Raw genomic sequence first — 24,664 nt, 5'->3', positions numbered from 1 at the left:
TGGGGGAAGTTTCAAAAATGTTTGAATGCCTCTGTACCTGGATCTAGGATTTCCCAAACCTGGAGCCCTTGAAAAAACGCAGATTCCATCATTGCCCAGATGTTGGGTTCCGTGCGTCTTGGATCAGGCTCAGGAATTTGGGTCTTAAGGATTTCTTATGCTTGCAAGGCTGAGAAACACTGCCCTGGGCCAGGAGCCGGTGGAGTACTGGATCTTGTAGGCTAATGAGGCCTCGGTGTCAGGCCCTCCCTCATTCCTACTCTGTTTAGAAGCTGCAAGACACAATTTCAGTGCATTAAAGAAAAAACTAGGATGTCTGTAATCCCCAGTGGACCATCGCACTTGTCAGATGCATCTATTGCTCCAAAGAATGCCCTGGGCACCTTGGGACTCAGCAGTTACTGAAGATGGTCTGTCCTGCCCGGATTATTCCAGTGGGCAGAGGTTGCTAGGAGATGGCCCCGGGATGGCAGGAGATGGCAGGAGCTGGGGGAGCGTCACTGGGCTCCGTGGGAAGAGCGCCTTGACTGGCTCCAGAGTGATGAATTTGGACCCAGCCAGGCCTGACTCCTGCAGCTCACGTGGATCATGACTCTGCTGTCCCAGTGCTCCTAGGTTTACACACACAGGGCTCACAGTCACACATATACCCCCCAAACACACATTTACCCAGGGAAGCGAGAGAGCCTAGGCCCCCACTGGACAGAACACTGTCCTCCTCAACTCACCCTCCCAGCCCGGCCCGGTCTCTCTAAAGCACAGCTCCTGAGAAGCTCCTGCTCAAATCTCCCCATAGTTCCTTCCCACTGCCGTCCCATCAGAGGGATGCACTTTGGTTCGACCTTCACGGCTGCTGTAACCTGGATACAACTGCTTCCTGGTGGAAAGCAGCCTAGCGGCCCCCAAAGATGTCCATGTTCTAGAAACCCCTGGGACCTGGGAGCGTGGCACACGGCAGGGGGGATCTCTGGAATGGGGAGACTGTGCTGGGTTATCCAGGGGCCCCCGATCTGATGGCAGGAGTCCTTAAAAGCGGGGAACCTTTCCTGTTTGTGGTTAGAGATGAGATGATGGAGGAAGAATGGTCAGAGATATGACGCTGCTGGTTTTGAGATGGAGGAAGGGGGCCGCGAGCCAAGGAATGTGGGCAGCCTCTGGAAGCTGGAAAAGGCCAGGAAGTGGATTTTCCCCCTAGAGCCTCCAGAAAGAAACTTGACACTCCAGACATCTTGATTTTACCCCGGTGAGACGCACGTCCGACTTCCACAGAACCGTCAGATGATAACTTTGTATTAAGACACTAAAGTTGTAATTTGACAGCAATAGAAAACTAACACATTCCCCATTGAAGTTTCCTCCAACCAGTTATTCTCCAGCTCTTCTTAGCCCAGACACCACGTGTTTTCCTCCCATTGCCCTCGTCCAGGGTACTCAGATCGCCTCCCTCTCCTGAGCTCCCGTGGACAAGTGCCTTTCACCGACCACCTGCTGTCAGCATGCACCTTCTGCCTGCTTGCCCTGTGCTCTCACCCCTGCGCTCTAAGCTCCCTGAAGGCAGCCTCTGTGACTTATTCTCCTCTGGGCCATGACCAGCAGTGGTCCACAGAGGTTTGCATAATGGGCCTGGGGCATCCTTATGTAAGAACCTCTGCTTCTTAGCCCCCAGCGGCATCAGGAAGGCCTGGGGAATCTTGACAAAAACCCCCACTCTGTCAATTCACCGTCAGATAATGGGAGGCAGCTCCACACGTGTTATTGGGGGGAAAGTTGGAAGATTCAGAGTTAAGTGGAAAAAGCAGGGAGTTGAAGGGTGAGACTATGTTGCCACTTGTGTAAAAAAGGGGAAAAATATTTACATAATTTTAGAAAGAATCGACTATCTTTAGAAAGATATGAAAATAGGTAAGAGGACATAACCCCCTGGAACTTTCTGAATCCTGTACCATATATACATGTTACCTATTCACAAAAGTAGGTAAAATTGTAAAAATTCAAAATACTGATTCTGGCTGCATCGCTGGACGGGATCCAGGACGTGCCATGTGGGGCGCACCATCCGCAGCTCACTCTGAGTCAGGAGCTGAGCTGTCAGGAAGCGGGCAGGGCCAAGACGCAGAGGATATTTCGAAGCATAAACTTAACATGCACTTAATCGGGAAAAGAAATAGAAAATTCTCCGAGGAACCGTGAAGCCAGGTCGGGGAACCCACTGACATCGTCCCACCTCTGCATTTTGTAGACGAGGAAAGAGACAGAGTGACTTGCCCAAAGCTACACAGTCAGTGTCCCAGGAATGTGTGATAATGACAATGACATTGACTCCCACCGTCATGCAGGGAGCCTGCTGACTCACAGGGCAGGAGGACAGGAAGATAGAGAAGAAAACACCATCTTTAATCAACCCACCTGCACAGAAACCAGGGGACACTCCCTGCCTTGCAAGGCCCCAGTGAGAAGAGAACTTGGTCATCTTGCAAAAACCGTCTTATAAAAACAGAGGCTTCGAAGCACCAGTGGCTGAACCTATTGAGTAGAAAGGGGGCTGAAAGAGTGGGGGCGAGATGACAGCTGGCTGGGCTGGGAGAAGAGAGGGCTGGAGGAAAGAGGTGGCCCAGGGGCCACATAGCAGCCAGACCTGAAGGGAGCTGTCCCCTCTTGAGCTGTAGCCATCAGCTAACTGGGCTGACCGTCTGGGACCTTGGTGCCTGTGGTGACCAGCGGAACTCCTGGGCTGGCTGCTTGCACAGCCCTGCAGGTGGATGAGGGGGGGTGGGGTCCAAGCTCAGGCTCTGTTGGCCTTGACAGTAGGGAATGCTAGACCGGAGGGCAGAGGGTAAGGAATCTCCCAGAGTGGTCACCACGGATGGGCTCAGGTGTGCAAACCATCTCACTTCCTAACCCAGGGCCACTCCCATTTCACAAACCAGGAAGCTGAGGCCTGATCCTCTGCCCTGGGACTCACGAGCCAGGCCACAGGACGCAGGGTCCACAGGGGTGTCTGTAGGGAGGTGGGGAGAATGAGCTCCCATCTCTGCTTGCTCTCAAGGAGGGTGCTGGCCCTCCAGACCCCCGTCATGACCCATACCCCCATTCTGCCTCTTCAGAACTCCTTTGGGGCTTTGTAGAGGTTGCTTCTGGGAACTGCAGTGGTCATAGACACTGGTGACCTGTGAACACGGGTGACTGGGCAGTGCTGACTAGCCTTCTTCCACTCTGGAGGCACAGGCCTTCCAAGGTGAGGTGGATGGAGCCATCAGGGGTTGGTGGAGTCGCTGAAGGCGTAAGGAATCCTGGGTGTGGCAGACCCAGCCTCAGGGACCTGAAAGTGGGTGGGATGACTGAATTGCGGCCTCCCTTTCCTGGAGAGAGTCTGACAGGTTTGCCAAGGGTGGACAGAGGCAGGCTTCCCTGTGGGTCAGGCTGAATTCAGGGCTCTGGGCTCCGTCCATCCGGTTCCCGACAAGAGAACGGTATATTGCTTTCAGAGGTGCGTTGGCGAGTGGTAGCAGGAATGCGTGAGTGTAGCGTAGACCACAGGGGTTCTAGAGTGTCCAAGGTGGAAAGGGGCTTGGAAATGGAACTTAGAGATCAGACGCTGGGTTTTGGTGTCTGAAACTACAGAAAGTACACTGTGTTCAGAACCTGCCTCCACCAAAAGCCTAGCTGTGTGGCCTCAAGCAAATCGCTTCACATCTCTGGGCCTCAGTTTCCAATATCTGCAAAGTGGGAATTATAATCCCAGCCTAGCCCAGGGAATTGAGTGTCCAATGAGAAGGCTGGAAAGAGCTCCAACTACTACAGAATTACTTTAATTATCTGAGGTGGGGCAACGGAGGTCCAGAGAGCACAAGAGCTTTGCCAGATGTCACACAGAGGGTCAGCCATGGAGCTGCGATTAGAACCCAGGACTCCTGCTCCTAGTTCCCGGTACCTTGCCCCAGAGCTGGTGAACGAGCGCGGTGAGATGGGGTGAGTCTGTCCGTCCTGCCATTTCTCTCTGGACAGGGGACAGGGTGTTGGGTGAAGGGTGAAAGAGAGAGGCTGGAGAAGGGAGGGAGGCCCCAGCGCAGGCCGAGGCTAAGATAAAAAAAATACAAACCCCGTGATCCCCCGGCCCGCCCCGCCCCTCAAGTCCCGGCTGGCTGCGAGGGGCCGAGTCCACGTCTGCGGCAGAGCGGGCGGCGCGGGCTGCGGTCGGTCCGCGGCCGCCAGGGGGCGCGCCCGCCGTCCTGGCCCGAGTCCCGGGCGGCGGCTGTCCGTCTAGTGGCGAAGCTCCTCACGTGGGTGGGCGTGGGGCAGAAGCTACCCCGACCTGGAGGAAACAAAGGCAGGTTAGCGGGGAGGACCCCGAGGCATGGGGGCGGAGAGATCGGGCTGCCCTGCCCGCTCCTCCTCTCCTCCTTTCTCCTCCACTCACGCCCCGGGCCCTCCACCCCATTCCCACCCCGCTGCGCGCCACGACCCACGTGTACAGAGGCTGCAGTTGTAAATGCGACGTCTTCTGGGGCGCCTGGTATCCGTACGAGTCAAAGCCACCGATGAAGTCAACTGTGGAAGGGGAAGTGGCGCACGGTTAGGGATGAGGCTGTGGGGGGCGAGTTACGGGAGGCTGGGTCCTGAAAGGGAGGAATCTGAGGGCCAGACTGGTACAGGGCCTTAGTGGGGACGCTTTGCTGCCGGATCTTGAGGGATGGGCCTATGGCGGCCGGGACTTGGAGGAGCTCCGCCAGGGGTGGGCCAAGGTCCTAAGGACAGAGAGAGCTTATGGGATGAGGGTGGGGGGTGGGGGTGGGGCAGTCCTTAAAAGAGGGAAGGCTCTTGGGGTTGGGACCCGAGACACTTAAGGGGGCAAGACCTCTGGAGGGGGAGGGGAGGACACGAGACTGGGAACGGGATGGGGGTGGGGATGCTTGACAATGGTGGGGGCTTCTCAAGGCCCTCGGAGGGACGGGGCTTAAGAGGGGCAGTAGGGGGGAGGTGCCGGGGCCGTAGACTGGGCACCTGGACGTCTGGGGCTCAGCCCAGAATGGGCTAGCTATGCAGACCCCCATCCACACCTGATGCCTCTCCCCCACCCAAGAGGGGCCCCTTGGGCGACGCAGGGCTCCCTCCCGCAGAGGTGGCTCCGGCCCTGTCCAGGGTGCTGAAGGCGCGGGGGCGGGGGTGGGGTGGGGGTGGGGTGGGGGTGGGGTGGGGGCTGGGCGTGGGCCAGGCTTCCCCCTGCCCTAGGGGCGCGCACTCACAGCTGTCCTCCTCCTCCAGGAACACTTTGCTCACGTAGCAGGCGAACACGAAGCCGAACAGCTGGGGGAAGGAAGGAGAAGACGCTCTTTCTACACCCGGCCTGGCCCTGCCCACCTGGACTAGAGGGGTGGAGGGGCGGGTGCACTGAGATGAAGGCAAAACCAGAACAACCTGAAGTTAAATATCTGAGCCTTAACCTCAGATATACCTGGTTCCGTTCGCCGTTCTGGGAGTGTGACTTTGGACAAGTAATTATCTTATGTCTTTTTTCTTTTCTTTTTCTTTTTCTTTTTTTTTTGCTGAAGAAGATTCACCCTGAGCTAACTTCTGTGCCAGTCTTCCTCTATTTTGTATGTGGGTTGCTGCCACAGCATGGCTGATGAGTGGTGTAGGTCCACACCCAGGATCTGAACCTTCGAACCCGAGCCACCAAAGGGGAGCACACCAGACTCAACCACTATGCCAAAGGGCTGACCCTGTCTTACTTCTTTGAGCCTCAGTTTCCTCAGTTGGACCTGGGCAGTACCTTCCTGACTCGTTAAGATGAAAGAGGATTATGTGACTTTGTGTGTGTAAAGTGCCTAGGGCAGGGCTGGCCCTTCTAGAAATGGGAACTATGACTATCTTGGAGCCATTCTTATTTTAGTTTCACAACTCCGTGAGGCTGATATTGTCATTCCTTTTTGTGAAGAAGGAAACAAGCCTGGAGAGGACAAATGACTTGTCCAAGGTATATTGCAAGGTATATTGCAGAGTACAGCAGGTATATTGCAGAGTTAAACCCAGGACTGACTCATGGTCTGATGCCTCATCCTAGTCCTTAAACCTGCTCACTCGCTGAACAGGGGCTGGGGCAGCGGTGAAGGGAGGCGGCCCGAGGTCTGAAACAGCCAGGCAGAAGCACAGGCTGCAAGACCTGGGCTCGTCCCTTCTTAACCGGGGCTAACCCAAGGGGTTTGTGGACTGCAGGGCGGGGGTGGGAAGGGCAGGAGGGCAGGAGACTCACAGCCAGGAAGATCTGCAGGGCGCTGCTGAGTGCTTCGATGTAGGGGTAGTCGAGCAGGCAGCCGGTGACCGAGATGACATGGTGGTCCTCCAGGGCCAGGCGGGAGTTCAGGACGGGCGTCACCAGGCAGCCCGGCCCATTCTCCATCCACCAAGAGCGGTGCAGGGACGTGTTGAAGGTCATGATGAAGTCCCGGTCCTGGGGGCAGAGGGGCCTGGGACACTGAGCTGGGCGGAGGGATCCTCCCAGGCCCCAGGCAACTGGGCCTGTCGGAGCAGCCTCCTCTCCTGGCTTGATGCGTGAAGGGCACGGAGGGAGCCTGTATCCGCGAGTCTACATTTGGCCAGGAGGGGGCGCTCGATGACCACGCAGGCCTCACTCTTCCATCGGCAATGGAAGGGGCTGGTGCCCACCCACAGGCGCCCCAGAATTTTAGGGCTGGAAGGGACATGAACAGTGACCGGGTCCAATTTCCCAACCTTTGGTGAAATCCTCAATACAGGCCCCTTCACAGTCCATTCAGCCTCTCCACTGCTCTCCCTGTGTGTGACCCTGGGCAGACCTCTCCTCTCTTTGGTCCTTGGTCTCTATTTGAAAAGGAGAAGGGGCAGGCCCAGCTCACGAGTTCTTACCCGCTGCTGACCAGGTGCCAAGAACCAAGATGTGTGATCTCGTTTCATCCCCTCAGCCACCACACGCAGTCTGCACTTACTAGAGGAGGACACTGAAGTTCAGAGAGGGTAGGCCACTTGCCCAGGGTGACACAGCTAGGAAATGTTCGAGCTGGGATTTGAATCTAGTAGAGCTACAAAGCCAATGCTCTCATTTATATATTTTGCCTCCTTTATATCTAAGAACAGAAGTTGTGCCCTCTGAGCTTGCTGGGCTCCAAGCTAAAAACTTCCACTTTCTTCAATAGTTCTTCGTGTAACCTGGTCCACTCAATTTTCCCCGAACAAACTCTAACTAGTCTCTTTCTCTTCTGAAAAATATCTTTCAGAACTGGACTCAAATCTTTGCGGTCTAAGCAGTACACAGTGCGTGGCATCTTCACCTCCCTTGCACTGACCACACATGCAGTCTAAGAGCTGCTTTCCGGGCCACCACATACTGTGTTTCTACTGAGCTTGTGGTCACCTGGGACCCCAGCCCATCCCCACACAGACTGCCCTTCAGTCTTGTCTGCTCCAGAGAAGTGCAGAGGAGGCCAGAAACACAAATGTGGCCATGGAGGATGGGAGCACAGATTGTCTGGGCGAGTAGAAGGAGGTCTCTACAAGAGATGATGCCCCAGACCCACACCACCCCAGGAGCCCTCGGGGTCTGAGGATGGGGAAGGGCAGGCTCTGAGGCCTGGTGCTGCCAGGCCTGAGGCTTACCTGGGACAGCTGGCCGACCTCCAGGTAGAAGCAGATGATAAATGCATTCCAGCCGACCCAGAGCACCAGCCAGGCTGCGTACTGGGAAAACAGGGGTGGGGTGAGGGCAGGGACTGGACCAGTGGGGGTGGGGCATGTCAATGGGGACAGAGCTCACAGACTGAGGAGACCTCTGCAGGGGAAACAATGACAATAGCTCACTCAGAGAGCACTTTATAGTTTACAAATCATTTTTCCATCCACCCCGTCCTTACAGCAGCCCTGCAGGGAAGGCACTGCCCTCTCTTTAATTAAGCCCAGAGAGGAGGTTTCAGTTTTCCAAGATCACACAGCTAGGAAGAGGTAGGGCTGGCCCTCACGCCCTCTGGTAGCTAATCCTACCCTCTCTGCAGAGATGACAGACACCAGACAGCATCCATGGCAAAGAGCTAGATATTTCCACTCCAGTCCTGGGCCTGCAATTCCAGTGGCTGTCACGGCAGATGGTGCCTGGGCCTTTCCTGAGACCTGGAGAGAAGGGTTCTCTCATGTCAGGTGAGAGAGCACTTGCGAAGGGCCCTGTTCACCTGGCTCTGGGAGCTGAGCCCATGCTAGGTGGGGAGAAGCCCTAGAACGAGTGGGAGGTGGCTCTGCTGTAGCATGCCATTGTGTGTCATCGTTACTGTAGGTGTCAGGCCTTTATGTAGCAAATCTACCAAAAAGCCTTTTCCCTCAAGAGAGGCGTATGAATGGGTCACTGAGGAAGAGCGGGGGGCCAGGGTGAGCCTAGTGGAAACAGGAGTTTGACAGAGACTGTTGAGGACCAGGGCTTGGAAAGAGGAAGCAGGAAGAGGGAGCCAGGGACACAATCTACTCCTGGGGCTGGAGCACAGGAGGCACTGACCTCAAAGCCACCTTCGCCACTCTCGGCCACATTCTTGATGAATATCAAGGAACAAAGGTCAAGGCTTCCAGAAGCAGCTTGAGAAACTAGACAAAACAAGGCCCCTTCCTCCCAAGGGCTTTCTGAGGTAGCGTGGTGACATGGCAGGAACCTTCACTCTGGATCTGATGCTCTAACATTGCTACTTGTTAGCTGTGTGACCTTAGGAAGCCTCATAACCTTTCTGAGCCTCCTTTCCTCATCTGGAAAATGGAGATGGTAAGACAGACCCTGCAGGGCTATTGCAAAGATAAGTAAAGCAGGAAAAACTGTTAGCAGTGTGCCTGGTACGTGGTAGGCATTCACTAGATGATCTATCTTGTTAACATTTGGATTTTTCCCTAGAAAATTCTTTAGGAAAAATACCAGTCTTGTCTCTGCCGAGCAAAGAAGCATTGGGATTCGGGCACCCATGCCCCCAGCCGGGCTAGAGCCCAGACGGAGCAGGGGGCTGGGTACATGGGGTCAGGGGCAGCTCTGGCTGGAGGAGCAGGGGCGATGGCTGGAGGGGAGGGGAGCGGGCTTCTTGGGGAGGGCCCAGGTGAGTCGTACCAGAATGAGGTACCGGGAGCGGTACTGCACTGTGCCGAAGATGCCCAGGATAACGGCCATGATGTGCAGGAAGTTGGCGAGGATGGGAGCCCATTGGTAGCCCAGGAAGTCGAAGATCTGCCGCTGCAGCGCGGCCACCTGTGGGGAAGAGCGGGCTGAGGGCACAGTCACCCCTTAAAAGGGCAGGACGGGGACTCCTCCTTGACCTTGTGAAGCAGGTGACCCCAGTTACCATGGTGATGAGGCACCATGGCCTGATTGTACGCAAGCCTCAGAGCCGTCCCAGCCCCGCAGTTCCGAACGGATGCTGGAGGTGGGACAAGGCTGCAGGAGCGAGAGCGGGACTGAGCCCGAGCATCCCTCTTGGGTGGGCTGCGGGGAGAGGGGAGTCAGAGTTCAGAACACCGTCCTCCCTGCCAGGAGACCCTCTCCACCAGCAGCTCCTGCACCTGCCCCACATGGGACTCTCAGCTGGTGGAGGCAGGGTCCAGCCCTGGCCATGGGCTGAGCCGGGCCCTGGAGGGCCCAAGGGAAGGACCCGGGCCTGAGTCACCTCTTCCAAAGACCCCATCTGGAGGTTGTCCTGGCCCAGAGAATCCATGGGCCGCAGAGAAAGGGATTTTTTTCACACCCCTTCCCCAGGGAGCTGTAGTAGATTGCAGAATTGGCCTCAAATTCTTCCTCTCCCCTTTTCCATGCTCTGTGCTTGGTCATGTGACTTGCTCTGCCCAAGGGCACTTGAGCAAACCTAATGCCAGTAAGGGCTTGAAAACAGCCGGTTCCGCTGAGCCTGCCTACCTGCTGCATTGTGACATAGAGGACACCTCGTAAAGGAGCCCAAGCTCGCCCACTGGAGGAAGAGAGCAACGCCGAGAACTGAGGCACCCCGCTGACAGCCGGTCAGCCAGCAGACACACGAGTCAGCCCACCTACATCCTTCGGATGCCAGCCAACCCACCAGGTGACCACAGACACGCAGCCCAGTCCAGAAGAATCTCCCAGCTGACCGACAGAATCGTGAGCTCAATAAGATGGTTCTTTCAAACCACCAGGTCTTGGAGCGAGCTGTGACGCAGCCAAAGCTAACTGACAGAGGACTCAGTCAACACACCCTTCCCAGCAGCCCCTGGTTCCATCTTTCAGCCGATACCCTCAGGAACGAAGGTGCCAAGGACACCTGCTGTTATTGACTGTCTGACATCCCTTCCTCTGGCGACAGAACCCACCTCTTTCTTGGGAAACTACCTCCCAGCCCCTCAGTCCACGCGGCTTGGGTGGGGCTGAGCCCACCAGTAATTCCCCAGGTCTGACCGAATGATCCACAGCGGGGATCTGGGCAGCGGTGCGCGTCCACCCCTTGCCCGGCTCCTGAGTCTCCCCGGATAGTTGCCGGAGCATCGGGACACAGATGCTCTCCAGCTGCCAGGATAGCCAAACGGGTGTTGTGTTAGCTTGGAGCTGCTGGTGACTGTCTTTGTCACCTCACGGGGACAGCCCGCTGAGGAGGAAGCCAAAACTGAGACAGAGAGAGAGGGAGGGAGGAAGGGTGAACGAGCAAGGAGAGGGACATCGACCAGCGTGTCCTGGGGACGTTGTTTTAGGTCCAAGAATCTAGCTAAACCTGAAACGCACTCTCTCTCCTTGTGCATGTGATTCCTGTCACTTGCAACCAAGAGTCCGAAGAAGAGAGAAGAGGGTCTGGCCGGGGAGGGAGACGGAAGATTTGGATAAAGTGCGAAGACCCCAGAAGCCTTATTCCGGGCAGGGAGGCAGGAGGAGGTGGAGCTGATGCTACCACACAGATGGCAAAGCTTGGGCAGAGACCCAGGAAGCTGCAGGCCCAAACCTGGCACCCACCCACCTGGCACCAGCCTGCTCTTGTTGGCGACCCCCCTCCCAGGGCCCTGCAGATGGAAAGAGCTCTCCAAGCTCATCTCTCACTGGACAGTCCCTGGCAGAAAAACAGAGCTGAGATCATTATCTCATTTTGAAGAAAGAGACCAGGAAGCTCAGAGAGGGGAAGTGACTTGCCCAAGGTCGCCCAGCAGGTTGCAGAGTCAGGCAGCCATTCTGCCTTTCTCTGCCACCTGTTCCATCTTGGCACCAACTCACCACCTTTCCCAGTTGGCACTGGCCTGGGAGTTAAGAGGTGTGGTTTCTGGTTGAGAGTCTGACCCTGACTCCTGGGTGACCTTAGGCAGGCCACCTGCCCAGCTGGGTCTCGGGCTCCTCTTCCAGACATAGAGGCCACTAGACTGGATGACCTTCAAGGACTCTGCCAGTTTTGACTCTACTGGCCTGCTGACCTTGAGGGAGAAACTCCCCAAGCCACCCCCCATCCCAAAAGCTCCTGCCCTATTTCTGTCCTTCTCATTTCCACCCTGACTCTGCCAGGCCTTAGGGAGCCCTGGTGGTTTGGGGTCCAGCTTGATGCTCTCAACTCAGCTGGCACCTGGTCCTGGCCAGGGGCTGCCATCAGAGGATAGAGGCAGCGGCTGTGACAGAGTTGCCCAGGCTCACACTGTGGCCGTGGAGACAGCCTGCCTGGATATGCCTACCTAAAACACGACAGCACCCCACCCCCACCCTGGCCCTTGTTCAAAACCCCTCTGTGTTTTCAGGGGCCTCATTGACAGACTGTTGGACAGTTGTCAAAAAGAGAAGCTTTGGAGTCCTTAAAACTCAGGTTCAAGTTGCAGCTCTGCTCTGTGACTTAGGGCAAGTTACTTTCCCTCTCTGAGCCTATTTCTTCAACTATAAATAGGGAAGCTAATCCCTGCCTTGAGAAGTTGTTGTGAGGACATGGAGACAGCACGTAAACTAACAGAAAATTAGACTTAATAAATGGTGGCTAATTAGTGGAAGACCTAATAGTTGAAGCTTCTTAGTTTGGCATTGATAGGATTGGGCTCAATCCTTAGCTCCTGGTCAGCTCCTGCCCCCAAGCGGCTGAAATAACAGTTGAAGTCCCACCTTCATTTCCCTTTTCCTTCATCCAAGTCCTCCTTGGTCTTCAAAGGACAGCATAATTCCTGTCTTTTCTAGGAAGACCTCCCTGACCAGCCCCAAAGGACCTCTCCTTCCACTGCACATGGAGCCCTGGCTGGTCTTGTCCTTCTCAGCCATCGCTCCAGCGTCCCTGCATCCTCACATGCAACACCCGCTCCTTCATCTCCACCCCACCCACATCCATTTATCCATCGCTCCGACAGGTGACACGCCCTCATCCATCTAGGGTCCATCGCTTATTTATTCACAGAACATTTATGCGCTGGGATGCAGAAGTGAGTGAGCTGTGGTCCCTGCCCTTCGGGAACTCAGAGGCTGGTAGAGGAGACGGATAGTCACAAAGCAGCGGCGTCAGCGCTCTAACCCAGACCTGATTGATGCTGTCTCTCCCTCCAATGCTGAGCGCAGAGATGGATTTCAATATACACAGATATTTTTGGGGGGGCCGGCCCCGTGGCCAAGTGGTTAAGTTCACGCGCTCCACTGTGGCGGCCCAGGGTTTTGCTGGTTCGCTCGTCAGGCCACGCTGAGGTGGCGTTCCACATGCCACAACTAGAAGGACCCATACCTAGAATATACAACTATGTACCGGGGGGCTTTGGGGAGAAAAAAGCAGAAAGAAAAAGAAAAAAGAAGATGGCAACAGTTGTTAGCTCAGGTGCCAATTTTTAAAAATAAATAAATATACATATATATTTTTAATTGAGATTCTGTGTTTTATAAATAATCTTAATTCTAAAGTTATTATTATTATTTTTCTTTTTGAGGAGGATTAGCCCTGAGCTAACATCTGCTGCCAATCCTCCTCTGTTTTGCTGAGGAAGACTGGCCCTGACCTAACATCCATGCCCATCTTCCTCTACTTTATATGTGAGATGCCTACCACAGCATGGCTTTTGCCAAGCAGTGCCATGTCCGCATCCGGGATCCGAACCGGCGAACCCTGGGCCGCCGAGAGGCGGAACGTGCACACTTAACCGCTGCGCCACTGGGCCGGTGCCTAAAATTATTATTTTTTATTAGAAAACTAAGTCAAACATTCCAGAACTTCTGCTTGATATGCAGCTAATTAACAAAGATCAGAACAAAAAAATCAGAGGAATATCTTCCCCATCCGGTTACACCACTTAGAAGCAATAACCTGAGGGCTGCAGTGATTGTAAATCATACCTGGCCTTGGCGTGTCTTTCTTACCTTGATGGGAGGAATTATATAGAGACAAGAGCAACCTACACCTTTGCAAAAATTTCAAGAGCATGTGCACTGAGGGGAAAGAGTGACTTTGGGGCTATTTCCACCTGGCCAGCCTGCGAGCCAGGTCAAGCCAGCTTCTTGAGTCTGTCTCCGAAGTGGGCCAGTAACGGAAGCTCCTGTGGGCGACTGATGCAGCCCCTCCCTGACCTCCTGGCAGAAGGAGGCTGGCCATCCAGCCCCCCAGTTGAGTGCTTTTTCTAAAATACGAGTCTGGTCGGATCACTGTCATCAGTGCAGCCCAGACAGCCTGGGGTAATTCCTACAGCCTCTGGGCCTGTCAACTCCCCTGCCACGTAGGATCCCAGACAAGCAGGACGAGTCCCCTGAATATAGTCCCAGAGTGACAGCTCAGAAGAAGTCACACCGATCCTTCTGGATCTGTCAACGCCCACAGAGCAAGTCCCACGTGCCTGCCATCAGGCCTCTCTACCCGGATCTCCACCGGGCTCTGCCGCTTCCGCTGACCCAGCCTTCCCCCACCCCCTTTCAGGAGCCCTCCCAAACCAGCAAGGGCCTTTTTAGCCTCACTCCTTCCCTGAGGGCCGCCCCCTTACATGTTGCACCCAAGGATGCTGCTTTCTCTGTAGTCTTCTCGAGTGACTGTTTCTCTTCTCTCATCGTCTGTTCCTCAGGCCCAAAGGTGGGGTTGGTACCCTCCGAGGCCTCTAAGCTGCTTGCAGCACTGTAGACCCTGCGCCCCCAGGCTCGGGCCCTGTGGCTATCCCAGCCGCTTCCACTGCCGGCCTCCTCACCTACCAGCCTTCGGGGCTTCCCCTTCTTTGAAACGAGCTGGATCCCTGTGTCATCCTGGTCCACTCTGACACTTGGGGGCCACTCCATCCAGCACCCCAACCTCTCAGTCTCTAAAACTCCTCTCCGGTGACCTTTCCTTCCATTCCTCCTCATCCACAGCCACGCCTTGGACCATGTCATCACATCCAGTGTCCTCAATTTGACAGCCCCTCTTGGACCACCCCAGCTTGCTTCCCCGCACCCTTCGCAATGACAAGCCCAGTCCAGGGCGTCAGGTCCTCAGCCCCTGCCCCTCGAGGCCCTCCCGTTCCCCTGCTCTTCACATCCCAACTTGGCCTGCTGGGGTCGCACCAGCCCTTCCTCAATATCGGCATAGTCGGCAACCCCGACTCTCGTATTCCTCTGCCTTTTCTTTACACCTGTCAGGAAAAGCCCACACCTGCATAAACCCAGCGAACAGTGTTCTCAGTGCTCACAAAGCAGCCATGCACTGCTGGGCAAGTCCCCCGACGGGGCAGACTGGTCCACTGTGGATCCATAATCGGAGCCTTCAAGAGGCTCCTGATGCTGTCCCACAGCCCGCCTAGGCTTCTCTGGGAACTCACGCTCCCTGATGACTACGTCAGATCTTCTCACTGTCCTCCACCCTCCTGGGGCCCTTGCACCCTCTCAGTGAGGACCTGGTCCCCCCTCACTGCCCGCTGTGTTTGAGGCACTGCCCCCTCCCCCCTGCACTCTGCACTCCATCTTCCCCTGTCTTTTCAGGAGCCCACACCATCCACGGTCCCTTCTCTTGTGTAAACTTGACCTTTCCCTCTGCCAGGATCCTTCCCACTGGGTCCTAAACACACTCAAGCCTCTCCCATTAAAAAAAAGGGGCCCCTGATCCCCTCCAGCTACTGCCCCGTCTGTCTCAATGCTCTCAGACCCCAAACTGTTTGAAGGTCCCCAGGCCCTCCCTGCCCCACACACCTCTGCCCACTTACCTCCTACAGTTTGGTCCAGTGGTTAGGAGCAGAGCCTGGGTTAGAATCCAGGTGCCACTGTTGTTTTTTGTGTGTGAGGAAGATTGGCCCTGAGCTACCATCTGTTGCCAATGCTCCTCCACTTTGTATACGGCATGCCAGCACAGCATGGCTGATGAGCGGTGTGTAGGTCCGCACTCAGGATCCAAACCCGAGAACCCCAGGCTGCCGAAGCAGAATGTGTGACCTTAACCACTATGCCACCAGCTGGCCCCTGGTGCCACTGGTTTTTATACAACTCTGGACAAGTCACTTCACCTCCCTGTACCTCAGTTTTCTCACCAACAAGAATGGGTATGACTCATAGTACCTCCCTCTCATGGCTGAGAGGAGAGTCAGTATTATTCAAAATTACATTTTGCTGCAGAACTCCCTGCCTCCTCCCTGGCTTTATTTTTTCCATGTCACTTATCATCAACTAACATACTCCCCTCTCCTCTTTTTTTTTTTTGAGGAAGATTAGATCTGAGCTAACATCTGCTGTCAATCCTTCTCTTTTTGCTGAGGAAGACTGGCCCTAAGCCAACATCTGTGCCCATCTTTCTCTACTTTATATGTGGGACACCTGCCACAGCATGGCTTGATGTCCACACCCGGGATCCGAACCAGCGAAACCTGGGCCACCAAAGCAGAATGTGGGCACTTAACTGCTGCGCCACCGGGCCGGCCCCCCACTCCTTATTCGCTGTCTGTCTCCTGCATCAGAAGGCAAACTCCATGAGAGCAGGGATTTCTGCCTGAGATGTTGCCAGTGGTGAGAGCCGTGCCTGGCGCACTGCAGGTGCTGAAGTCAACTCCTTCTCCACCCTCCCTGGCCACTCCCTTGATTCCGGTACAGCCCATCCCCCCAGCAGGTCAGGCCCCTAAATATCCGAACACCCCAGGGCCATATCCTGGCCCCTCTTCCTGCTCCACTTGTCCCAGCAAACGCATACCCAGCCCAGCTTCAGTGACGACCTGCTCACGTTTCCGCCTCCAGCCCTTTTATAACCAAGTACCCATTGGATGGCTCATTACGAACCTAATATGCCCCAAACCTGGTCCATTTCCAGTGTTTGGGCCCCATGACATGTCCAGCTGCATGAGCCAGAAAGGTAAACTTTGGGTCCTGGTCTCCCTTCCGCTCCCACACCTCCACGCCCAGCCTCTCATCAGGTCCCGCTCTCTGATCTGCCAGTCTCTCACATCTGGTCACTTTTCTCCCTCCACTGTCTTCTCTCACCTGGCTGTTGCAATATCGGCCCTCCCACCCCCCAGCCTCCTTCAAGCCTGACACGCCCAGTCTCCTTTCAGAGGGAAGCCTCCTCGAACCTCCCCTGCTGCCCCTCCCCCTGCCCTTAGCTCCCCACCCCCACCTCTGATTATTTATTTATCGGGTAGCTGCCAGCTGAGGGGGATGCAGTTGCCATGGGAACCTTCAGCCCCGAGTCAGGGCTGCCTCTGTTCTCAGTAGGATGCTCTTGTCTGTCTAGACGCCAACCCCAGGAGCTCAACACCAGGTGGGGGGTGAGGGGCGAAGAATGGATAATACAGATGGACCCACCCTGGCCCCAGGAAGCTGGCTAGGGGAGAGGGCAGAAGGGGGCCGGGCTCCGGGCCACGGAACCCATCAGAAGGCTCTTGTGCCCCAGCCCTTGGCAGCCAATCCTGCAAGTCAACGACTTTCCTGGCCAAAAGTCCAGCCATGTCGCCATGGGCCTTAGACACAGAAGTCAGGCTGCCCAAGGAATGACAAGGGAGGGGCCGTGGAAGATTCTGGAGAATGGTTTGGTCCAGCCTGGTACTGTCTCTTTTATCGAATTTAGTTCATCAAGGGCTGAGGTGGGAAGAGCTCCCCATCTGGGGTCAGGCAGACCTGAGTTCCACCCCCAGCTCAGTCCCTGACTCACTGTGTTACCTTGGGCAAGTTACTCCCCCTCTCTGAGCCTGTTTCCTCACTAGGAAAATGTCCTGAGGATTCAGACAGGGCATGTAAAGCTCAGCCTGGCGCGTGGCACACAGCGGTGCGCAGGGTCTGGCAACAGCCTCTGCCGCATCCCCAAACTCAAGCCCCCCTTTTCCCAATGGATTTCTGAGGCAGCTGACAAAATTAAACTCGACTCAGCCCCTCATCCGTGAAATGAGGGAGTGGGACTGAAGCCACAAACAGCAGAGCTGGAAGGACCCCTGGAGATTGCAGCCCTCCCCCTCCCCATCCAACCCCCTCATTAGGGAGGTGAGCAAATCCACAGCAGAGAGGAGCAGGGACTTCTGAGCCGAGGGTCTTCTCTCTCTCCCGGAGCTCTGCCTCCAACTCCGGGCCCATCTGGGGTCAATGCCATTTGAGCATGAGTTGAAACAGACGCCTGCCGAGAGATTAAAATGATCACATCACGGAGAGCAGGTCGTCTTCGGCAGGGTCAGGAGGATGGGCCCAGTAGGGAGTCAATTCATTGACCAAATATTTCTTGAGCACCTACTGTGTGCAAGGCCCTGTGCAAGGGTGTATGGTACTGAACCAGCTGGCGTGGCTCCTGCCTCAGAGAGCTGAAGTCTAGAGACAGATACCACAGTCCTCTGGGAGCTGATGAGGGGGCTTTTCTGCCAGCTTGCCCAACCACTGTGTGCAGTGATCTGTGGGGACTCCCCCCAACACATAAACGCGTGCACACACACACACACACACACACTCCCTTTCTTTTCCAGGGCCCCCGCAACACTTCTGCCTCTCTCTGTCCCAGCCTGGATCCTGCTGGAAAATGGCCAAGGCTGTCACTGTTAAGTGAAAAAAACAAGCTTCAGAACAATACGATTCCATTTATGTAAAAAAAGACTGACACAGAACGTGTGCAACTGTAAATGCAGAATCAAGAGCAGGGAAACCCATAACAAATGGTTATGAGAAGCTCTCTCCAGGGAGTGGCAATGGGGTGACAGGGACACTTTAAAATACACAAACTTCTGTGTTTCTGAAATTTTTTTACAACAAAGTGATATTTCTGAAAAAGTTAAGAAAAAATGTAAAATGCTGTAGATTCATCGCTTAGACTACATAAAAGAATGCTAGACGGCTCAGAGGATCCGAAGGAAGGCCGCCTCCTTCTCAGACGCGCATGTGCTGTGGGACCCCGGGCCTGTCTCCTCCCCTGGGCCTCAGTGTTCCCATCTGTACAGTGGGGGCCTCTGTAGCTCCAAATCGCTCTCCAGGCCTGGAGCCGGCACGGCCTGCCTGACAGCCTAATGGCCCTTTTCCCCCAGAGGTTGGTTCTGCGGATCCCCGGTATGGCCTGTCCCTAGGTTCTGCCTGGGTCATCACAGCCCTGCTGCCCCCACCTGAGCACACACAGACCTGTCGCCACCTCTCCTCCGGGTCCTGCCAGCCAAGTGCCCTCTCCCACAGCCTTAATGTGCCGCCTTGATGTGAAGGTCCCCCTTTTACAGAGAAGGCTGAGAGCAGTCACTCGTGTCTCCTGAAGTCACTCGTGTCTCCTGAAGTCACTCCAACAGGAAAGGGTCCTTGTCTCTACACCCACTCACTAGACATCTCTCCAGAGCACTAGGGACGTAGGCAGGGACAGAGTGGAGGAGGGGACGGAGGGGGCGAGGACCCAACGGCCTCTCGAGAGTCAGCCAGTGCAGCCTCCCATGGGCAGTGATGGAGCAGCTAACGCTGATTGATGTCCTATCAGTGCCAGGCACTGTTCTGAGCGCCTCCCATCTGTTCATTCATTCATTCTACAAACAGTTCTCAAGTGCCGAGAACTCAGTGCTGAACAGGGAGGCCTCAGTTCCTGTCCTGATGGGGTGACGGTCCTCTGGTTCCCTCCTCAGTGCAGAGGCCAGAACATCCACCCCAGCCGAGGGCGGAGGGGACGTGGAGAAGGGGTAAGAAGAGAGGAGGTTCTTTCCCATCAGAAACAAAACAAACAAAAATCCCCCAGAAGGAGATTAATAACCTCTCTCAATGGGCCTCAGAAGTGGAGACCCATTTATTGAGCACCTGTTGTATATTACCCCTCATACTCACATCCCATCTCTTAATCCTAGCACCATTGATGGGTGAGGAAACTGAGGCCCAGAGAAGCAGAGGGGCTCACCCAGGAGCACAGGGAAGAGCTAAGATCCAACCAGTTTACTGGGGGGCCGAGCCCTCGCTCTTCCCTTCTCTCCGAGGCTTGCTCCTGAGCCTGTTTGCATGCCCCGTCATTTGGGACTCTCATCTCCTAAGCTCGAGGGCGCCTTCTGCTCTCTAGGGGAATCTCCTTCCCCTCAGCGCTGCTCCCTCCTCCTTAGGACAGCTCCCCATGCCCTCATGCCCTCAAGCCCTCAAGCCCTCAAGCCCCCAGATTGCCATCTGTCTGTCCTCGAACCCTCCTGCTGTGGCCCAGCTCTCTACCTCCGCAGGGCCAGGGAAGCCAGGGAGCAGCTGGTCATTACCTTGCGCGTAATTAGCCCTCGGAGACCAGCAAGGAGCTGTTAGGGAGGCCCAGGACCATCTCAGAGGGCTGATCTGCCCGGCCCTGGTCCTGTCAGGAGGCAGCCGCTGGGGCTTGGCCTCTGTCTCCATGACAACCCCACCCCACATCCCAGTGACTGCTGACCCTCCCCAGCTGGGGGGCTCCTCGGCCCCTTCTGGGCAGATCTATGCCGCCACCTCTGAGCTGGCAGCTCCATTAGAACGAAGGGCTTGGCAGTGGTCTAATTAGCATATATCTACATTAATTTGCATAAACGCTAGGGCTAGCAGCCCAGGGTGATACCAAGGTCAGTCGGAAAAATCAAAGGGTCCCTCCATCTCACCGGGCGACTCCTCATCCACCATCTGGTCCAAACCCACAGGTGCCACGGTGGGGGGGTGGGGGGTGCGGTGTGCAGTGCAGAGAAGGGCCTTCAGGTAGTGGCTCTGTGACTCAGTCTCCCCTTCTGTGGAATGCGGACGAGGATGCCTACATCACAGTAGTGTTGACAGGACTGAGGGGACTTCCCCGTCCTCTCCAACCCCCAACCTCCACTCCGGGATGGAGCTCCTTGCATTCTGCCTATGGGGCAGGCCCTTCTTGCCTGCAGGAGCCCAGGAGAGTCCATCCCTTGGATCTGGGACTGCCGTGCCACCTGCCTCCCCTCTAGTTTCTGGGTCTGGCAGGAAGTGGATTAGGAGCTGACGGCTACCAGCTTTGGCCTTTCATCAACACCACCTCCTCTGGGCCTCGCCCTTGTGCAGGGAGCAGAGGGCATCTGACATGGCTCTGGTCCCCAGCACCGCCCACCCCAGTGCACTGTCTGGAAAACCATGAGAGGCAGCCTAGAGTAGTGGGGCAGAGGGCACGCTCTGGAGTCAGACTGCTCGGTTTAGCTTCCGCATGAGCCTCAGTCTCCCCACCTGTAAAATGGGGATAACAACCGTCTCCCCACCTCCTGGAGTTGTTGTGAAAATTAAATGAGATAACGTATGTCAAGTGCCTCACACAGTAAGTGCTCCATAAATGTTAACTATTATTATTAAAACAATGACGGTAATGAGAAAAAAAACCTGAGACCACCTGGAGGCTCAAGGAGGGGTTTACAGAAGAGGTGATATTTGGGGCCGGCCCCGTGGCCGAGTGGTTAAGTTCACGCGCTCCTCTCCGGCAGCCCGGGTTTTGCCGGTTTGGATCCTGGGCGCGGACATGGCACCGCTCATCAGGCCATGCTGAGGTGGCATCCCACATGCCACAACTGAAAGGACCCACAACTAAAAAAAATATACAACTATGTACCGGGGGCTTTGGGGAGAAAAAGCAGAAGAAAAAAAAAGAAGATTGGCAACAGTTGTTAGCTCAGGTGCCAATCTTTAAAAAAAAAAGAAAACAAAACAAAATAAAGAAGAAATTGATGGGGACAGATGAGTCTGGGCAAAGGCTGAGTGGTGGGCAGGGTGACCAAGTGTCCTGGTTTGCCTGGGACTGTGGAGTTTCTTGGGGTGCAGCACTTTAAAAGATAAAACCCAAAAGTCCCAGGCAAATAGGGACAAGTCAGTCACCCCAGATGAGGGAGGGTCTGGAAGACTTGGGGGGATGAAGTGTGGGGTGGATGAAGTGCGGGGTGGCGGCGTGGGTGGCAGGGGCTCAGACCCAGAGCTTCACCCTGTTGGTTTCTAGGGGCCCGGGGAGGTTGAGCGGAGGGATGTGGATGCTGCGCGCTTTGGGACAGTGCTCTCTGACTGACAAGGAGGACAGGCGGGAGGTGGGTGATCAGGGGCAGATGCTGAGGCCTTTCTTGGAGGGTTAAGAGCAGGGCCCAGGATCCCTCTCCACGCTCGGGGTCCCACTCTCCCAGGACGGCCCCCTTCTTGGTGACGCCTACTCTACCTCTGCCCATGTCCCCATGTCCAAATTGCTTCGGCACCCCAGTCCCGTGCCCCAGATGCCGAGACCCCCAGGAGGCTGTGGAGTGGGCAGCACAGGCCTGGGAACAGGGCAGCCTCCAAAGAGGAACACAGGGATGGAGGGGAAGACAACCCAGGCAGAGAAAACCCAGCAAAAACCCAGGCTCTCCCAGGAGACGCTGGCTGCAGACAAACGGACATTTGAATACATGTCACGGTGATTAATCAGATCCCCCCACTAAGTACAATGAACGACACCATATAATTAAGGCAAAAACGCACGGCAGAAAGCACCTGGACGGAGCAGGCACTTCGGCAGGGAGAATTAATTAAGGAGGCACTGAGAATTCCAGGAGTGGCTACGAGGATGCAGGGGGCGTGCGGAAGACCAGAAGGTTGACAAAAATAATTGGGAGTTAACATGTGGCCAGCTTGGGACTGAGGCCAGCACCCAGTAGTTACTATCCAGGCTCTGGAGTCTGGCAGACCTGGGATGGGGTCCCAGCTCTCACTCACAAGCTGTGGGGTCTGGGAAAATCATTTCCTGGAGCCTCAGTTTCCTCACCTGTAAAATGGGAATACTAATAGTAACACCCACCTCCCGGGGTTGTGTGAGCAAAGGACTGTGCATACAGTACCTGCTCGGTAAATTATCACTGGTTGGACAAGTCACTTTCCCTCTGGCTCTTCATTTCTCACTGGCAAAAAGGGAGAATAATGTCCTGTCTTCTTCACAGAGAAATTGGAGGATCTAATAAGATCATAACCATGAAAGCAATTTATATACTATGATGTGCTTTTTAAACTGTAAAGTGCCTTACCCACATCTGTCAATATTAGGATAATTGTAAGTCCTTGGTTTCATATCAAGGTCAGATTCTTGCTGCTTGTTCCCAGAGAAGCTATACAGCTTAGTGCCTAAAACTGTGGCCTAAGAGCCACACTTTTCACATTTATCAGCTGTGTGACCATCAGCAAGTCACTTAACCTCTCTGTGCTTTCATGGCTCCTTCTGTAAGATGGGGATAAGGATAATAGCACCCCTCTCATGGAATGGTGGAAAGGCCTAAATGAAGGAACATGTGTAAAAAGTTCAGAACATTGCCTGGCCTGTAGCCATGGGTAAAGCCATGTCAGCTGTGATGACTGCTACTCAGAGTAAGACTCTGGGCCTGCATCCCCCACAGGCTCAGAGGACTCACGCTCTGAAGGAGAAGAGACCACCACTGTCCTGGCCCCTTTGAGGCCAGGCAGCACTTTCCCCTTGCTCCACCCTTGTTCTTCTCATTCGCCCACCAAGCAGGGCCCCTAACTCTAAGCCAGGCCTGCCCTGGGTGCACAGATGACTGACTTCGAGTGTGAGTGCTTGGCGAGCCCAGAGAAGAGGGCAAGGACTTCCCTCCAGGGACTTGAGCCCACCCTGGACACGCTGCTTACATCCTTTTCATTTACTCCTCTCAACTCGAGAAGGTGTCATATTCCATACATGGAAACTGAGGCCCATGGAGCAAAGTAACAGACGCCAGGTCACAGAATAGGATTCGCACACAGCCTGTGGGCTCCTAAGCCTGCCCCCCTCCCCATGTTGCTTCATGAGCTCTTCTGGTCCACGGACAGCTGCTGGGCACACAGCATCACCACCGCGGCCAGACCCCCTCACCGCTGAAACCCCGAAACCCTCCGGGCAGGTCCACTGGAGCCTCCGACGACACAGAGATGTCGTCTGTTCACATCCATCACTCACTAGCTCTGTGACTTCCCGGAGCCTCAGTTTCCCCATCTATAAACAGGAAGAGAATAAAACCCACCTTTGGGAGTTGACATCAAAGGACACAAACCGATAAATGCCATTCTTTCGTCTCCTCTGAGTCCCAGCCTTCCACCCGGACCCCACTCTCCGCCCCGGCTTTTGGAGACCTGTGTTCCCATGTAGCTTTGCCTCCACTGAGGCCTTCTCGTCCCGGCCTCCTTCGGTGAGGCTTCCTTCATTCTTTCTGGAGGCCTTATTCCCTGCTAATGAGACAACACAGAGGCAGTCCTCCCGCGGCCCCTCTGCTATGTCCTCAGGCGGGGGGTGCCTCGGAGCATCCCCGGAAACCGCCAGCGTGAGTGCGCTGCTGGCTGGGCCGCAGGGCTCCCTCCGAAAGCTCCCTCGAGGCTGACCCCGCGCTCGTCCGCGCCAGCCGGGCCGAGCCGGCCTGCGAGTGGCCGGCGGGGATGCTCCATCAACCACCGGACCAGACGCCTCCGTACAAACACCGCCCCACTTTCAGCGCCTCCTCTCGACTCCGGCTTTTCCGTGCTGGACTCTGCTGTGGGTCTGGGACATCCTGTCTGACTCAGAATATTATGAGGCTGAGAACTTGGGCAAATCATTTGTCCTTTTAGGGCCTCCGTTTCCTCATCTGTAAAATGGGAGCTGTAATCCCTACCTCCCAGGTTGGGGGGCGGAGCCGACCGGATAACTGACATCTGGGAACCACCACGCCCTCCCCTCGGGGCAGAGGCCCAGGCCTCGCACTTCTTGTTCCATTTGGGTCAAGAGAAGCAGCTCCGCGAAGTCCATCCAGCCCCCGCCTCCTTCACACCCGAGCATGCCCGACAGCAGAGTCGACCTCCTGGGATTCTGCCGCAAAAGCAGAATCTCCTGGAAATCGGTTTTACCTTAAAAGAATAAGCATCAACATTCTATCTGAAATAGAGCCTCCGCCTTAATTCATTTCCCCCCAAATCAGGACAGAATTGACGCTCTGCAGAGATGCATAATATCTTTATCCCCGCCTACCCCGCCCCGAACCTGGCAGGTGCGGGCGGGAACTGCAGTCTGAGAAGCCAGCCAGACTGGGTGCAAATCCCGCCTCCACCCTTCCCCACCCGCCACACCGCTGGGAAGCCACTCGGCATGGCTGCGGCCGTCTCCTCACCAGAAATGGGGCTAATTTATACTGGAACCCACGTCTGTGGGTCAGGCCAGGGTGAGGCTGAGAGGAGGGAGTGAGAAGTCAGGGTCCAAGCCTGAGGTCAGGGACAGGGAAGCGGGAGTCACGGCACGAAGGGTCTTAAGACTGGGCTCCACAGGCCATGATGAGACCTCTGCATTCTCAGCTCATCTGTTCGACCAATAAATCTTCACTGAATGTCAGCCGCAATGACAGACACTGGAGATGCAGTGGCGAG

At 55.4% G+C, this 24,664-nt stretch overlaps 1 protein-coding gene across 2 annotated transcripts in view; it reads right to left on the bottom strand.

Moving 5' to 3' along the window:
- Positions 1 to 1,192: 1,192 nt before the first annotated feature.
- The window catches only part of NKAIN1 (sodium/potassium transporting ATPase interacting 1), a 42,115-nt gene continuing 18,643 nt past the window's right edge, over positions 1,193 to 24,664 (bottom strand). The window contains exons 2-8 of one of the 2 annotated variants that reach the window (XM_046660474.1): positions 9,104 to 9,241; positions 8,011 to 8,136; positions 7,630 to 7,710; positions 6,251 to 6,448; positions 5,244 to 5,304; positions 4,467 to 4,548; positions 1,193 to 4,312 (exon numbers count right to left, since the gene is read on the bottom strand). In XM_046660474.1, coding sequence (XP_046516430.1) covers positions 4,303 to 4,312; positions 4,467 to 4,548; positions 5,244 to 5,304; positions 6,251 to 6,448; positions 7,630 to 7,710; positions 8,011 to 8,136; positions 9,104 to 9,241 — 696 coding nt within the window. In that variant the 3' untranslated portion in view covers positions 1,193 to 4,302. The remainder of the gene's footprint in view (positions 4,313 to 4,466; positions 4,549 to 5,243; positions 5,305 to 6,250; positions 6,449 to 7,629; positions 7,711 to 8,010; positions 8,137 to 9,103; positions 9,242 to 24,664) is intronic. The other variant, XM_046660475.1, reaches the window with a different exon arrangement.

This window comes from Equus quagga, chromosome 5, assembly GCF_021613505.1.
Source record: "Equus quagga isolate Etosha38 chromosome 5, UCLA_HA_Equagga_1.0, whole genome shotgun sequence".
Lineage (NCBI taxonomy): Eukaryota > Metazoa > Chordata > Mammalia > Perissodactyla > Equidae > Equus > Equus quagga.
This window is presented reverse-complemented; position numbering and strand designations above follow the sequence as displayed.